The 16,722-nt window shown below is 40.7% G+C and overlaps 1 protein-coding gene across 1 annotated transcript in view; it reads right to left on the minus strand.

Moving 5' to 3' along the window:
* Positions 1 to 16,722, minus strand: part of ube4a (ubiquitination factor E4A (UFD2 homolog, yeast)) — a 55,495-nt gene that overhangs the window by 17,909 nt on the left and 20,864 nt on the right. The window contains exons 5-12 of the mRNA XM_060846646.1: positions 15,251 to 15,403; positions 14,950 to 15,109; positions 13,490 to 13,692; positions 11,806 to 11,997; positions 10,197 to 10,530; positions 9,317 to 9,443; positions 8,268 to 8,575; positions 7,270 to 7,402 (exon numbers count right to left, since the gene is read on the minus strand). Of these exons, the coding sequence (XP_060702629.1) occupies positions 7,270 to 7,402; positions 8,268 to 8,575; positions 9,317 to 9,443; positions 10,197 to 10,530; positions 11,806 to 11,997; positions 13,490 to 13,692; positions 14,950 to 15,109; positions 15,251 to 15,403 (1,610 nt within the window). The remainder of the gene's footprint in view (positions 1 to 7,269; positions 7,403 to 8,267; positions 8,576 to 9,316; positions 9,444 to 10,196; positions 10,531 to 11,805; positions 11,998 to 13,489; positions 13,693 to 14,949; positions 15,110 to 15,250; positions 15,404 to 16,722) is intronic.

Here is a 16,722-nt window from a genome sequence, read left to right on the forward strand (position 1 = left end):
CCTCCACAGCTTCTGTGGCAGTGAATTCCATAGATGCACCAATCTCTGGCTGAATAAGTTTCTCCTTATCTTCGTTCTAAGAGGTCTTCCCTTTACTCAAACTGTGCCCTCAGGCCCTGGTCTTACCAATGGAAAGATCTTCCCAACATCCACTCTGTCCAGGACAATCAGTATCCTGTATTTTCTATTAGGTCCCCCTTCATCCTTTTAAACTCCATTGCGCATTGACTCAGAGGCCTCAAACAGTCCTCATATGTTAAGCGTTTCATTCCTGGAACTATTTTCATGAGCCTCCTCTGAACACACTCCAGGGCCAGTGCATCCTTCCTGAGATATGGGGCCCAAAACTGCGCACAATACTCCAATGAGACCTGACCAGAGTCTCAGAAGTACATCCCTACTTTTATATTCAAGTCCTCTCAAAATAAATGCCACCATTGCTTTGCCTTCCTAATTACTGACTCAACCTGCAAGTTTACCATGAGAGAATCCTGGACAAGAATTTCCAAGTCTCTTTGCACTTCAGACTTCTGAATTTTCTCCCCATTTTCTCCTCCCTGCCTCTATTCCTCCTACCAAAGTCCATGACCTCTCACGTTCCCATATTGTACTCCACCTGCTGCTTCTTTGCCCTCTCTCCTAACCTGTCCAAATCCTTCTGCAGCTTCCCCACCTCCTCATACTACCTGTTCCTCTACCTATCTTTATATTGTCCTGTAAACATAGCCAGTATGCCCTCAGTTCCTTCTTCTAGATCGTTAATGTATAAAATGAAAAATTGTAGTCTCAACACAGCCTTGCAGAACACCACTTGTCACAGGCTGCCGTCCTGAGAAGGACCCTTTTATCTGCTGCTAGACAGCCAAGCTGCTACCATCTTGCCTCTAACACCATGGGCCCTTATCTTACTCAGTAGCCTCTTGTACAGCACCTTGTCAAAGGTCTTCTTGAAGTCCAGGTAGATGACACTGATTGGTAAACCATAGTCTAACCGACCTGTTATTTCATCATTGAATTCTAGCAGATTTATCAGGCATGACCTCCCCTTGATGAAGCAATGCTGACTTTGTCCTATTTTACCATACATTTCCAACTATTCGGAAATCTCACCCTTCACAATGGAGTCCAGGATCTTATACACAACCGAGGTTAGGCTAAGTGGTCTGTGATTTTCTGTCTTTTGCCTTACTCCCTTTTCAAACAGGGGTATCACATTAACAACTTTCCAGTCCTCTGGGACCCTCCCTGATTCTAGCAATTCCTGAAAGATCACCACTATCCCTTCAGCTATCTCCCTTAGAACTTGGGGTGTAGTCCATCTGGTCCACCTTCAGGCCATTCAGTTTTGCCAACATTTTCTCCTTGGCAATGGCCACCATACTCAGCTCTATCCCTCACTCCCTTGAATTTTTGGGAAATTACTCGTCTTCCACTGTGAAGACTGACACAAAGTAATTATTCAGTTGCTCAGCCATTTCTTTATTCCCCCGTATTATCTCTGCAGTATCATTTTCCAGCGGCCCAAGTCCACTTTTGACCTTTATATATCCAAATAAGCTCTTAGTCTTTCCATTATATCACTGGCTAGCTTACCCGCATATTTAATCTTCTCTCTCCTTTTTTTTGTTGCCCTCTGTTGGTCTTTGTAAGCTTCTCAATCCTCTGATTTCCCACTGCCCTTCGCCACCTTATATGCTTTCTCTTTTGCTTTTCTGATATCCCTGACTTCTCTCATCAGCCATGGTTGCCTCATCTTCCCCATTCCACACCTCTTTTCTCTCAGGTTGAATCTCTGCTGTGTCTCCTGAATTACTTCCAGAAGCTCCTGCAATTGATGTTCCACTTTCTTTCCTGCTTGGCACCTCTCCCAGTCAAATCTATCCAGCTCATCCCTCATGCCTCTTTTTCGGTGCCTTTATTCAGCTGTAAAACCATGACCTCTGATTCTATCTTCTCCCTCTCAAATTGCAGACTAAATTCAATCACGTTATGATCACTGTCTCTGAAGGGATCCTTCACCTTAAGCTCCCTTACTAAGTCTGCCTCACTACACAACACTAAATTCAGTATTGCCTGTCCCTGAGTAGGCTCCTCCACAAGCTGCTCCAGAAAGCCATCTGGTAGATATTCCACAAATTCCTTTTCTTGCAATCCACTATCAACTTGATTTTTCCAGTCCTCCTGCATTTTGAAATCCTCCACGATGACTGTAATTTTGCCCTTCCGAAACATCTTTTCTGTCTCCTGGTGTATTTTGCACCCCAGCTCCTGACTGCTGTTTGGAAGCCTACATGTGACCCCAGCTTTCTACATTTGCCAAATGGAGCACTAAAATCCATTTTCTGACTATCTTCCTCAATTAAAACAGGCAATATGCTTTGACATTACTTGCACAGATATAATTATTGGCACCAAGTTTATATTGTTTTCTTGAATTCAGTGAGACTTTTACCAATTGTTTTAAACTGATGTTTATGAATCCAGAAACTCATGTCTGTGCACAGAATTTGAGTTGGGTGAGTTGATTTGTAATGCCAGTGGTTTCTCGGAGGAACAACATTGGTCTCAGTAGATCGCTGCAAATGAAGAACCAGCCTGGGGTTGATGTGGGAGATGAGGCTTGGTAATTTTCTCATTTTGTGTAGGTGAAGCAAACTAACACGTACACGTAGCAGCATGTATTATTTCAGTAGAAATATATTGACAAGAATGTCTTTGAAGTGTGGTGCGCACACAGCCAGAGAGACTGGATTAAAGAAAGGAAATTCTGCACCTATTTTAGACTAGTTCTTACTTAAGAACAGAACATGTCAACACAAAATAGTTCTCTTCAAATAAAACCCCTAAGTATGAGTACAGTAGATAAGTTTGGAGTTAAAAAAAACTCCTCAAGTATGAGAAGATAAGATTGGAGTGTACAAGATAGGAGATCTCATAACAACAACATAAAGTCAAAACTTAAATGAGCTCACAGAATTTATAGCAGAAATATAAGCGATTACTTCAAATGAATAGGTGTTCACTTTTCCATATTTCGTGGTACAGCTTTTCCCCACTATATCTCTCAGTGCCTTAAAGTTTCTATTACAGGGATGAAACAAAACAGAGACAGCTTTACTGCTGACCTCATGAGCAGAAAACGACAGCTTCCTCTAGTGGAAAGGATCAGATCCTGCAACGTAACTTGTACTGCATGCTGAATCTTATTTACAGAGTCTTAGTTATACAGCATGGAAACAGACCCTTCGGTCCAACTCATCCTCACCGACCAGACTTCCCAATCTGATCTCGTCCCATTTGCTAGCATTGGGTCCATATCCTCGAATGCCTTCCTGTTCATATATTCATCTAGATGCCTTTTAAATGCTGCAATTCTACCAGTCTCCACCACTTCTTCTGGCAGCCCAGTCCATACACGCACCACCCTCTGTGTGAAAAAGTTGTCCCTCAAGGTCTTTTTTAAATCTTACTTCTCTCACCTTAAACCTATGCTTTCTAGGAAATAAGATCTTAGCCATGCACCCTGTCTATACCCCTCATGATTTTATAAACCTCCAAGATTACCCCTCAACCTCCGACGCTGCAAAAAAAACGGTCCCAGCCTTTTCACCCTCTTCCTATAGCCCACACCCTCCGGCCCTGGCAACATCCTTGTAAATCTTCTCTGCATCCTTTCAAGTTTCACAACATACTTCCTACAGAAAGACAACCAGAATTGTATGCAGTATTTCAAAAATGGCTGCACCAATGTCCTGGATAGCCACAACATGATGTTCCAACTCCTACACTCAATGTTAAGATCAATGGAGGCAGTTATGCCAAATGCCTTCTTCACCACCCTGACTACTTGTGACTACACTTTCAAGGAACTATGCACCTGCACCCAAGGTCTCTTTGTTTGGCAACACTTCCCAGCTTAGTATTACATACATAAGTCTTGCCTTGGTTTGCCTTACCAAAATGGAACAAACTCTATCTGCCACCCCTCAATCCATCTGATCAAGATCCGGTTGCAATCTGAGATAATCTCCTTGATTGTCGACTACAACATCTGTTTTGCTGTCATCTGCAAACTTACTAACCATGCCTCCTATATTCACATCTAAATCATATATATAAATATGATAAAAGCAAATAAGACCCTGCACTGATCCTTGTGACACATGACTGGTCACAGGCCTCCAGTCCGAAAAACAACCCTCCTCCACCACTTTGTTTCCTACCTTCAAATCAATTTATTATCCAGTTGACTAGCTCCCCACCCCCGATCCCATCTGATCTAACTTACTAAACAGTCTACCCGCAGAACCCTGTCAAATGCTTTGCTGACATTTACCATTCTGTCTTCATCAAACTTCTTTGTCACTTAGATTAGATTACTAAGATTAGATTACTTACAGTGTGGAAATAGGCCCTTCGACCCAACAAGTCCACACTGACCCGCCGAAGCGCAATCCACAGTCAATCGCCTGAGGTGGGAATTGAACCTGGGTCTCTGGCGCTGTGAGGCAGCAGTGTGCCACCTGCCACCCAAAAACCGTGCCGCCACTTCTTCAAAAATCTCAATCAAGTTAGTGAGGCACGATTTCCCATGCACAAAGCCATGCTGACTATCCCTACTCATTCCCTGCCTTTCCAAATACATGTACTGTCCCTCAGAATAGCCTCCAACAACTTAGCAACCAGTGACATAAGGCTCACCAGGCTTCAGGTCTCTGGCTTGTCCTTACAGCCTTTCTTAAATAATGGCACCACCTTAGCCACCCTCCAAGTCTTCTGGTACCTCACCCTTGGCTGTCAATGACACAAATATCTCAGTATGGGACCCAGAATTCTTTTCTGTAGATTCCCACAAAGTTCTGGGAAACTCTTAATCAAGTCCCAGGAATGTATCTACCTTCATGCATTTTAACATGTCCAGCACCTCATCTTCAGTAATTTGAACTCTTTTCAAGACATCAATATTTATTTCCCCAAGTTCTCTGACTTCCAAGACCTTTTCCACAGTAAATACTGATACAAAACATTCGTTTAGTATCTCACCAATTTCCTGTGATTTCACACATAAACGGCTACGCTGGTCTTTAAGCAGTCCTATTCTCTCCCTTGTTAATCATTTGTCCTTAATGTATTTGTAGAAATTCTTTGGATTCTTCCTTCTTGCCAAAGCTATCTCATGTCCCCATTTTGCCCTTATGATTTCCCTCTTAACTGTACTCCTCTGCCCTTATACTCTTGAAGGGGTTCATCTGACCCCAGCTTTCCAAACTTGATGCCTCCATCATTTTCTTGACCAGCGCCTCAATTTCTCTAGTCATCCAGCATTCCCTACTACTACCAGCCTTGCCTTTGACACTAACAGGGACATACTGTCTCTGAACTCTCATTATCTCATTCTTAAAAGCCTGCTACTTCTCAACCATCCCTTTCATAGAATCACAGAATAAAACAGCAAAGGAGGTGATCATTTGGCCAATAGTGCTAGAGCTGCCGCTTTGGTGAAGTTCTACAGTTAATCCCAATCCCTTTCCCCAGACATTATGCAAAAATAGTCAACAATCTCACAGATAACTGCACCAACTGATTGCTTTTTTTTTAACTGATGTTCAAGAAGGTGAAATGGAGCAATACAGGCTCTAAAAGGTTTCCATTTAAGCCTTGACAAATATCTGAATAAGGCAAATTTGACAATTTGGGAAAGCTCGAGCAAGAATCGAGATCGAGAACCAACCTTGGGATGCAAAATTACCATCTGTAGCATTGCAGCTATTTTAACCTTGCTCAGAAGGAACAGACAAGTTAAGACACCAGCCTTTTAACCAAAACCTAGATCTGAATCCAGCTTAGATGAATGGAATTTTCCCAAGTTAATAAATGTAATTAATTTGTGGAATATGGATATCGCTGGCCAGACAAGCATTTACTTACCATCCCTAATTGCCCTGAAGGCAATTAGGAGTCAATCTCATTGCTGTCAGGCTGGAGTCACATATAGGCCAGACCAGATAATGCTAGCAGATTTCCTTTCTTAATGGACACTGATTAATTAGATGAGTTTTACCATCTTTGGACAACAGTTTCATGGTCATCGTTAGACTGCTAATTTCATGTTTTTCTTGAGTTCAAGTTCTGTCATCTTGCCATGGTGGATTCAAATCCAGGTCCCAGAATATAACCTGAATCGCCTGCTTAATATTTTAACAATAATGCCGTTAGGCCATCACCTCCCATGTTTAAGTCTTGAACTGTCTCTTTAATTCAAGACAATAAAATGTGGCACGCTACCAACAACCAGCTGTGTGACGTGGTTACTGTGGGCTGGGCCAAGTCTTATTGAAATCTAGTTTAGTAAATGACATGTAGCGAAGAGCGAGAGAGATGCTGCTGGGTGTGAAAAGAATAAAGAAACTAAGAGATAAAACAGAATGCTAGAGAGACCTGATTCTCCATCTGAAGGGACAAACCTTGTGGAAATTCAAAGGCCAACATGCGGTCAGTAAATGCCTTGTTGTTTGACGTCAATTCACTTATGGTCAAAAGGTTTGAAGGAAGCGACTTTCAAGAATACTATGGAAGACATGCACTGGTGTAATGAGAAGACAGCCTGTGGAAACACAGGAGGGATGTGAGGCTTGAATACAGTGCAACGAATAGACACGGTAGGAGGGTCATCTTTTCTTGAGTCAGATAGTTTAGTTGCTTACGAAGTGATATTTAGGCAATGTTGATTTTAGTTTGTTATAGTATAAATCTCAAAAAATGAAATCTTTTACATGATCTTTCTTATTGGTGACTGGGAATTCAAACCCCTTTTTTAATAGTTAGTCCCCTGCATGAGAATTGTAACAAATGAAAGTCTTACATCAGATGGATTTTTCAGTTTTAAGTAAAATGAATTGAGCAGTTTCAATCCAAGTCTGACTGGCCGAAGAGATTTACTGTAGAGCTCAATGGCAAATTTACTCCATGTGTCTGCAAACAGACTGATGCAGATAATGCAAAAATGGCAAAGTGATGTAGTAGAAAGTGCTCTTCTGAAGATGAAAGTACATTTATGGGTCAGAGTAGAGGGAGCATAATTCAGGATCTGACCATGCTATGAATTCTCTGAAATTGTTTCTTTATGATACTACTAAATGTGAAAGTACACCAGGACCAACATCCTCAACTTTAATGTAACTCACATAAACTCTGCAGCAACCTCAAACACTGGGTGCTTGGTGACAAAAGATTCGGTAATGAATTTTGTCATGGGCTCTTCAGTATTACCTCTCTACGTTACCCATGAACACAGTGACAAAGTGTAGAGGTTGCTCTAGGGAATTGCCTGCAGTTTCCAGAATGTCATCTGCAAATCTCCGTAGGAAGATGAAAAAATCTCCAAGATTGTCAGCAAAGAACTCTGCAACAAGGAAATCAAATGAAATAAGTCAAAAGGATCAGTACAGAGTAATATCTTGAAAATGGATTACAATTTCGATTAGTTGGATGAGCTGAAGAGCCTTCTGCCATATAGACCTCATCCTTCCAATGTGCTAACTCTGAAAGCTTTCCATTACATTCTGTTAATACCCACCAGCATGACAGTGTGGATTTTATTGGAACATCTCACACAGAAGACAAGCAGCCTTGTCCATTTGCAATGTATAAACTAATTTTTTCACTTAAGATCATTGTAACATCCATTGCATCAGAGTGAAATAAACCGCAATGAACAGGTCACTCCTTCACTATACCATTCCAAATCACCTCTGCTGAGGCACATTGTTTCATGATGCATTGCAATGAAATTTAAACTATATACCTTCAAAAACAAACAACAACAGAGATTACTAGGTGCACTGCACTCAGGAATGACACATTTTGAAGCTGGAGTGAGGGCAGGTGTTAACCATAAGCCTGTACTTCAAGGCAACATTAGGAAGTTGAAAGGAACAATTAATCTCAATTAATGCTAGGACATAGTGGAGAATGAGCTCATGGCACTAACTCTTCATCGCAGCTGCAAGATACTGGGGCAGTATTAAATGGTTGATAAATGATTGACAGCTACCTTTAGACCATATGAACTATTCTTATAGTAAATGAGACTACCATTTGCTTCTAAACAAAGCATTTTTAGTTGATTGCCATGGTATTGCTCACAAATTGGGAAATGGCATTAGAAGCATTAAAGAGAAAAAGATACAACAAAGAACAGAAACGTTTAGATGGAAGACGGCATCATCTTCAAGATTCACAAATCTTCATGAAGGCATGCTATATACCTGGGACATGAGAAAGCATGCAGTATTCCAAGTCCAGAAGTGGGAAGGTCACCTCCATGTAGTCTGTTCCTCGATTGCCCAGTGCAAACTGCACCAGTATTGTTGTGGTGGAAATCTGCAAATTCATACAGTTCTGGAGCATCTGTGGCTCTGTGGCAGCTGCTTTGGTCGATAAATAAACCGTCATCAGCCGTTCAAATTGCTCACGTAGGTTTTCTGTAGCTGGACTGGAAGACTGCTGTGCCTCTCTCCATGCAACTTGCAGTCGGTGTAGACTTTGGTTCATCTTTATCATTTGATCGTGTAGCCTGTGAAGGTGAAGAACACAGCTTTCTCATCAAAAGACTAACCCGAAGAAGCTGAGCATTTACAGAGGAACATCACAAAACATATATAGCGTCAGCAGGACAACTCAGGACAGCATTGCTATTTTACCAGAGATCGAGATCGAGCAATTCCCCTCTATTCTTATTTAAAAATATGTTTTTTGTTTTAAACTTAATCCGCTTTTCTCAGACGCTTTCCATCTTCTCTTAGGAATTAACCGATGAATTGATGTCTCCAGGACTACAGGAGGGGGGGGAAATCAAATTGAACCTGAGAATTCTTTAAAAGGTAACAAATGAAAAAATTAACAGCAAGATTTTAAAAAGTGCATCAGCATGTCTACATGTGACATCAATTAACTTCTCAAACTTCATATGTAAATACAAGTTATTTAACATTTATGTCCATATAAAACATAGGCCATTCAGCCCCTCGAGTCTGCTCCACCATCCAATGAGATCATGCTTGATCTGTGGCCTAGTGGAAAATGAGAGTGTCAGGGTAATAATTGATGAAAGTTTGACCATTATCAGCCATTCAATGAGGGTCATGGCCTCACACCCTTCCCTTGATACATACCCAGAGCATTGTTGGGAAAGCCTTCTCCTATGATCCCAGGAAAGGAAAAATTAACAGGCTGAAGACAATGATTTAATTACACTTTTAATGCACTTTCTGACCATTTTTCCTTAAGCAATGAATTGCACATACACTCTCAGTACCTGTGAAAACCTAGGTGTAAGGCAAACTGAGTCAGGATTAAATTCTCTGTGACCAAGTTGTATGTTTGAGCAAAAGACGGTTCCAGTCCCTGAGGTATCGGGATCAAACAGGTCTCCTTGTCCAAACCTAAGGCAAAGGAATAAAACTTTCACAAAAAGAATTTCCCATTTAAAATATCCTAATAAAATGTAACCATTCACAGCTTTTACATAACTATTCTGCTGGTAAGATATCTTGGCTTAGATATTCAATGAGTCCATGCCCATTTTACAGATATTAAAATTGGCAATGTGTCCAAAATTGCTGAAAACCATTAGATTACTTACAGTGTGGAAACAGGCCCTTCGGCCCAACAAGTCCACACCGACCCGCCGAAGCGCAACCCACCCACATCCCTACATTTACCCCTTACCTAACACTATGGGCAATTTTAGCATGGCCAATTCACCTGACCCGCACATCTGTGGACTGTGGGAGGAAACCCACACAGACACGGGGAGAATGTGCAAACTCCACACAGTCAGTCGCCCGAGTCGGGAATTGAACCCGGGTCTCAGGCACTGTGAGGCAGCAGTGCTAACCACTGTGCCGCCATTCTCTCCCTAGTTACCCTTGTGTCCTTAATATATTTGTAAAAACCTTTTCGATTCTCCTTAATTCTATTTGCCAAAGCTATGTCATGTCCCTGTTTTGCCCTCCTGATTTCCCTCCTAAGTATACTCCTACTTTCTTCAAAAGCAGCCAGATGTTTGTTAATAACTAAAGTAGTGCCTAGCATCAAGATTTTGTGCAAGATAACAGATATAGATATCACCCATTGCACTGAAATACTGTTGGATAACTAAAAACAAAAGCAATCGATTTACTGCTCAGTCACACCTTTGATATGAACATTTCTGCTTTTCCGTTCCTCTTCATTCAGGTCTTTCAAACTACAATATGTAGGATTGAAGGTCAGTAGTTTAGGAGACTTTGGTTTGCAGAAGGGTTGACAGAGTTTTAGCAAAGCAGCAGCAAGGTTCAGGAAGAAGGCATCTGATGCATACATTTGGAAGAAGAGCTCAGGCATCTGGTTAGCCCAGATTTTTGTCCGTCCCGAGTTGGCATGGAGGCAGTTTCCGAGCCAGGAAAGGATGCAATGTTTGGTATCTGAGGAAAGTTGGATGAGGTTCCGTAGTATCAGATGAACTTTGTCATGCAATTGTGCCATGAACTGCAAAATGAAAACAAGAATATTCTGAACAACATTCCCAAATATGAGACTGTATTACAAAAGATATATGAAGTCATCTGCAGGTAAGCTAACAGATGATTGATAGGAAAGCTCCCTTTGCTCAATTTTATCTCTCAGTTAACTGCAAATTCTTGCATAAAAGGGATGAAAACAGAATGATTGGAATCAAAGTTTCAGAACAAAGATATCTTAGTCATGTATATAAGCTTGATATCAATAAGACTACGTAAATTAAGGTATCACCTACTCCATGCTCTTGATAAGGTACTGCAATAAAGAACGTTATTTATACGGAGCAGCATCAAATCCCTTGAGATGTCCCACAGGATTTTACAACTGATAGATTACTTTTTGCAGATCCAGAAGCAAGTGTTCCAGCTTATGCAGTGGATACAGGAAAACACCACAAAGAATAAATGAACGAGAGGCAGTGATGTTGATTAGGAAACTGTAAGGATTATTTACTGCTCCTCGGATGCTGCCTGAACTGCTGTGCTCTTCCAGCACCATTAATCCAGGATCTGGTTCCCAGCATCTGCAGTCATTGTTTTTACCTCTTCAAATGATGCCTATATCTGCCTAAGCATGTGGATGGGAACAGATCTCAAGTTAACCTTCAGCACTGTAGCAGTCTTTCTGCACTGAAGTTTCAACCGAGAATTTAAATAAGTATATGGTTGATTTGAACTCACAAATATTGTAAGCAAATTATAATTCAAAATAACTACCACTCAGCCACGGCTGACACCCAAGTGGAAGTTAACAAAATGAAACAACCGCAAACAACTTCAGTTGGACACCCCAACTGAAATGTAGTGAAATATATCAGAATAATCAATGAGTATCCATCAGTACAGGTGGAACTAAGAAGTAGCTTGCTCATAAAGGAAATAAAATTTAAGCCAAAAGAGAACTAAAGGCAAAATTTAAACAGCAACGCTAGATGGGTGGGCTCACGAGTGGAAAAAAACAGAATTCCCAGGGTTCCAATTGCTGGTCTCCAACTTCAGCCAGACTGAGGTTGGTCAAGGAAAGGATAAAAGGAAATAAGAGGGAAACTGGAGGCAATATTCCTTTAATATTGAAACAGCTCTGAACATTCTCTAGTGTGCATTATAATTTTTGAGAACCTCCTTCTCACTACAACAAGAAGCCAGGATAAAGCCCATCAATTAGCATGAGACAGCGTGTGAGCAGACAAGTTAGATGGAGAGGAAAACTGCACAACTGCACAGCCCATTCAAAAGAACTCACCTGGTGAATGTTTGATTCTTGAACTTTAATCTCCTGAGGACTAGATCTCGAAGGATTCAAAAAGTACAAGTGATTCTCCACCAGTCCTGGAGTTTTTAGCAAACAAGACATGTTTAAGACAGTCCCCAGCAGGGTCTGCTGATATAGGTTACCATTCTTTGGATCCTTTGGCTCAATATGCTTTAAGAAAACCTGTTGAGGGAAATAAATAGCAATCATTTCAAATTTGCAATGCTAATTTTATTTTTGTACACTGACCATATTTAGCAGCTTCACAGAAACACACATACATTAACAGAAATAATTCTTAAAAGCACAGTACAGTTAAATGGTCTTAATCCCTTTCTCATATTAAGATAGAAGATTTTTAAAAAATAATCAGGCTTCTGGCTACCATCCAGCAGACCTGCTAGAAAGTGCACTTGGAAAATTTTGTGTGGGGGTAAAGTTATGACCAGTGGTGATGCACACTTTGTATGCAGTTTCACATGTGACAAACAGTCAGCTGACCAAAGTACTAGAGGGCAACTGGAAATCATGCAGGTCAGGACAGTTGAAGAGAGAGAGGAAAAATAATAGGAACATCTTCTCATGTACATTTCCAGGGCAGCTCTCATCCTAGCAGGCTGCTCTTGTTTTTGAGTGGAGGCATCAGGGAACGGTTAGCCAACTTTATACTCTAAGCCTGGGTACCTGCAATACCGCAGATACATTTGGGTGCGTACTGAAGGCAGTTTTGTGATCTCCAACTTTATGATCTGCACTCCCAGTGACCAGACACCGATAACATGAAATCACACCTTATGTTCGCTATTACAAGGCATTTATTGGTTCCTAAAAGCAGTACACTGGGAACATTTTCTATACTTACTGGAAATGAAATGCAATTCCTAGCCCAAGATATCACAACTTATCAAGATTAAACATAATTTAAAATCAAAACAGCAGGCGCTGTCTCAGTGCTGGTCAGACTTTTTTGTGAATTTGGGTGGGAAATCACATCATCCGGATAACTTCAGCCTTATTTTAAGAAGACTTCTCCTATACTACAAGTAGCATACTACTATCCTGGCAGAAGAAACAGATATTTTGTGCAAGAAACAAAGACTTCACATGACAATGTATGGCGCTATTGTCTTGTGACTGTCCTTCATGATAGGGAGAGAGGTGAAAAGATGAAGGAACTGATAGTTGAACTGCAAAGGAACCGTCTCCAATGTGACAGGAAATTGAAAGCAAGTTTATCCGCAGCTGATCCAAGCTGGTACTTATTACTTGGGATATGGTTGATGTCTGGTTAAATAAACTGGATCAGCAACATTATTTGAGTGAGTAAATCTGCTAAGAGGGTCAATCACATAACAATCGAATTCTTAAATGCGAAGGGGAGGGATCAGAAAGCTTACAAATGTTCTGTTTTAATTTCTTTACAATGTACTTATAAACAGTACACAAATGAATACTTAGCCATCTCCAAATTCGGTAACCTGTCTCAGGGTTATGGACTTTGCTAAGTACAGTGACACATTCACATCACAATCCAATTGTACCAACAGAAACACTGCAAGTTTCTCTATAGCTTGGTTTGAATAGATCTCTATACACAGCAGGTACCAAACCAATCAATAAATAGTATCCTAGCAGCAAATCATATGAAACCTTGAGTAATTTTGAATTTTCTTACTTGTGCCAGTTCAGGCTGTCGGGTAACATAAAGGAGGATCTCCAAGTAACTATACAGCATTATGTGGCAAAGGTCCAATTCCTTGATGCGCCGCAATAAGATGTCCAATACTGGAAACATCACTTCATTGAATGTTCGCACCTCTTCATCTGCCTTCAAGGTAGCTATCACATCATCCATAAATTCTGTAACATCTTCAAAGTCTGTACAAGTAACAGAGTTTTGAGAAGATTTGTAGCTCAGTTTGAGGTTCTGGATGTGGATTTGCTCGCTGAGCAGGAAGATTTGCTTTCTGACGTTTCATCACCATACTAGGTAACATCATTAGTGAGCCTCCTGGCTTCATCTGGATGCTAACTGTCCATGTTACCCAGTATGGTGACGAAACATCTGAAAATGAACCTTCCAGCTCAGTGTGCAATCCTACATCCAGAGTAGCAGAATGATCACACTGCGCATCTCACTGTGTAAACAATCACGAATGTGGTAAACATGGGATGGTAACATATAAACCACAGGTCTATTTTAATGGAAAGGTGGTCTTGGAACTGAAGGCAGAAGGTTTCTCCATACAAAGAATGATTATCACATGGAGGCAAAAGTTCTGAAATTATTTGTAAAATGATTAGAAATTGTGACTGATGGGGGAGCAGGAGGGACTGAAACTTACTTAATTCTAGACTGATGAGCCAAGTTAGCCTTCCCCACATGCATCCAGCATGACCTTTAAATTGTTATTACTTAGCCATATTTAAATGGTACTACATTGACAATGTAACTTTGGAGAGTTTTTCATTATATTGATAGTACAGGGTGCAAAGAGGGTTCTACTCACTCTTTGAGACAATATGATTTATCAGAATGCCACCTATGACTAATTTCATCAAAACATCACCATTGTTAAAGCCTGGGTTGCCCAGACACACCAACTTAGAATCAGAATAGTATAAAATAGTCTAAAATGTCACATGTTCCACCTTATTGACACAGGCTCTTTTTAGAGCTCGCCAAAATTGAACCACTCTCATGCTGTCTCTCCTTACAGTCCTATAACATCTTCACCTTTAAATAACCAAATCAAGGAAAAATGCTACTTCATCAAACCAATATAGCAAAGCATTCTATTATATAACTACCTTCTGCATAAATAAATGTACTACCAGGTATTTATTTACCAAAGATAATGATGCATATAATAAAATGGTCAATTTGAAGTACATCATTTAATCACGAGATTGATACTATTAACTGTTGATCACTTCAAAAGTACTTAATGAAATGTGAAGTACCTTAGGACAGCATCCAAAGTTTGAGAGAGGCACGAAATTGCAAGCTCTTATTTCATTTTTTTTTAAAAATGTACAAATGTATCCTTTTTCCAACATGAAACAGAACACAACACATGCCTATCTTGCATTCCAATGTATGAATTCAGAGAAATGCTGGAATTATTTACTTACGTGGTCCACTTACTCCTTCAAGTAACAAATCAACGACTTGTTCATAGACATTCTGATTGACATAGATCTCAGGTGTGAGGAGGACAGTGCGCGTGTTGGACACAGTCAGAGCCTTACAACGAATAGCATAAGTCAATAGGTTTTCTGGGACCTTTGTAATCTGTTGAGAAAATTTATATTTTCAATGTTGTTGGAAAGAGAAAGCCCAAATCTCATATAGAGGACAAAAGGAGGAAATGGACACCAAAAAAAATCAACTAAAAGGCTATCTGGGCAAAGGCAGGTTCTCAGAAGTACATACCTCTCCTTTTGCTCTTTGAAAACAAGCAAACAGGTACTTAACAACATCCTTCTCTCCAGCATCTCGATCAGCTGACATATTAATAACATTCCCTGATGTCATGCAGATCAAGCGAGTCCCTGGTTCTGGAAGCAGCATGCGAGTGAACAAAGCCTATTAAAATGACATGTTCATTATTATCAATTTCATGGATCATTCAAGGTACCAAAATGTGCACCTAGTCCAAAATCATTCCTCATTCTTTCCCATTGTTTTGAATTGCCTATTCACCAGTAAGAACAAACTGCTGATGCAAGCTCTTGGCATTACTTGATATTCAACATGTTAAATATAGTTTGAACACGTGTCATCGTTATAGAAAATGCTGGCAGGAGACATACAGCTGAACTGTACTAACTGCTAACTAGAGAATATTTTATGCTTTAATAAGGATTCTACAAGTTGTGGCCTACAAAAAAACAGCAAACTTGCAAGTGTCTGCACCAGTGCCTAGTTAAACATTCATCTACTTCAATTAAACAAAAAAAAATTGAAAATAAGTTTAAAACATAACTTTGTTCTTCCAGTTTCAGCTTCTCAAGGGCAATTAGGGATAAGCAACTCATGCTCATCTCGCCAAGAATGCTGATATGCTGTGAATAATTAAAACGTTTCTAAAATAAGTGATTTGTTTTTACATGGCGCCTTTTAAATTAGATACCCTACAGTGTGAAAACAGGCCCTTCGGCCCAACAAGTCCACACCGACCCTCCAAAGAGTAATCCACCCAGACCCATTTCCCTCTGACTAATGCACCTAACACTATGGGCAATTTACCATGGCCAATTCACCTAACCTGCACATCTTTGGGCGGAAACCAGAGCACCCAGAGTAAACCCACGCAGACATGGGAAGAATGTGCAAACTCCACATAGACAATCGCCCGAGGCTGGAATTGAACCTGGGACCCTGGTGCTGTGAGCAGCAGTGCTAACCACTGCCTTCTTACGCCTCTCAGAATTTCAGAACAGAACCTAGGTCATATGGATCATTAGGTTCCTGAATCAAATTATAATGGAAGCAAACCTCTTAAAAAATAATCAGACCACACATTATCACTGGCTTCAGTGGTTAGCACTGCTGCCTCACAGCAACAGAGACCCGGGTTCAATTCCCGCCTCAGGCGACTGACTGTGTGGAGTTTGCACGTTCTCCCTGTGTCTGCGTGGGTTTCCTCCGGGTGCTCCGGTTTCCTCCCACAGTCCAAAGATGTGCAGGTCAGGTGAATTGGCCATGCTAAATTGTCCGTAGTGTTAGGTAAGGGGTAAATGTAGGGGTATGGGTGGATTGCGCTTCGGCGGGTCGGTGTGGACTTGTAGGGCCGAAGGGCCTGTTTCCACACTGTAAGTAATCTAATCTAATCTAATGCATCAGGTGCTATCAGAGCACAAAATCATTCTATTTTAAACTGAAATTGTGAATTTCTAAATCTA

Source organism: Hemiscyllium ocellatum, chromosome 29, assembly GCF_020745735.1.
Source record: "Hemiscyllium ocellatum isolate sHemOce1 chromosome 29, sHemOce1.pat.X.cur, whole genome shotgun sequence".
NCBI classification, from domain to species: Eukaryota; Metazoa; Chordata; class Chondrichthyes; order Orectolobiformes; family Hemiscylliidae; genus Hemiscyllium; species Hemiscyllium ocellatum.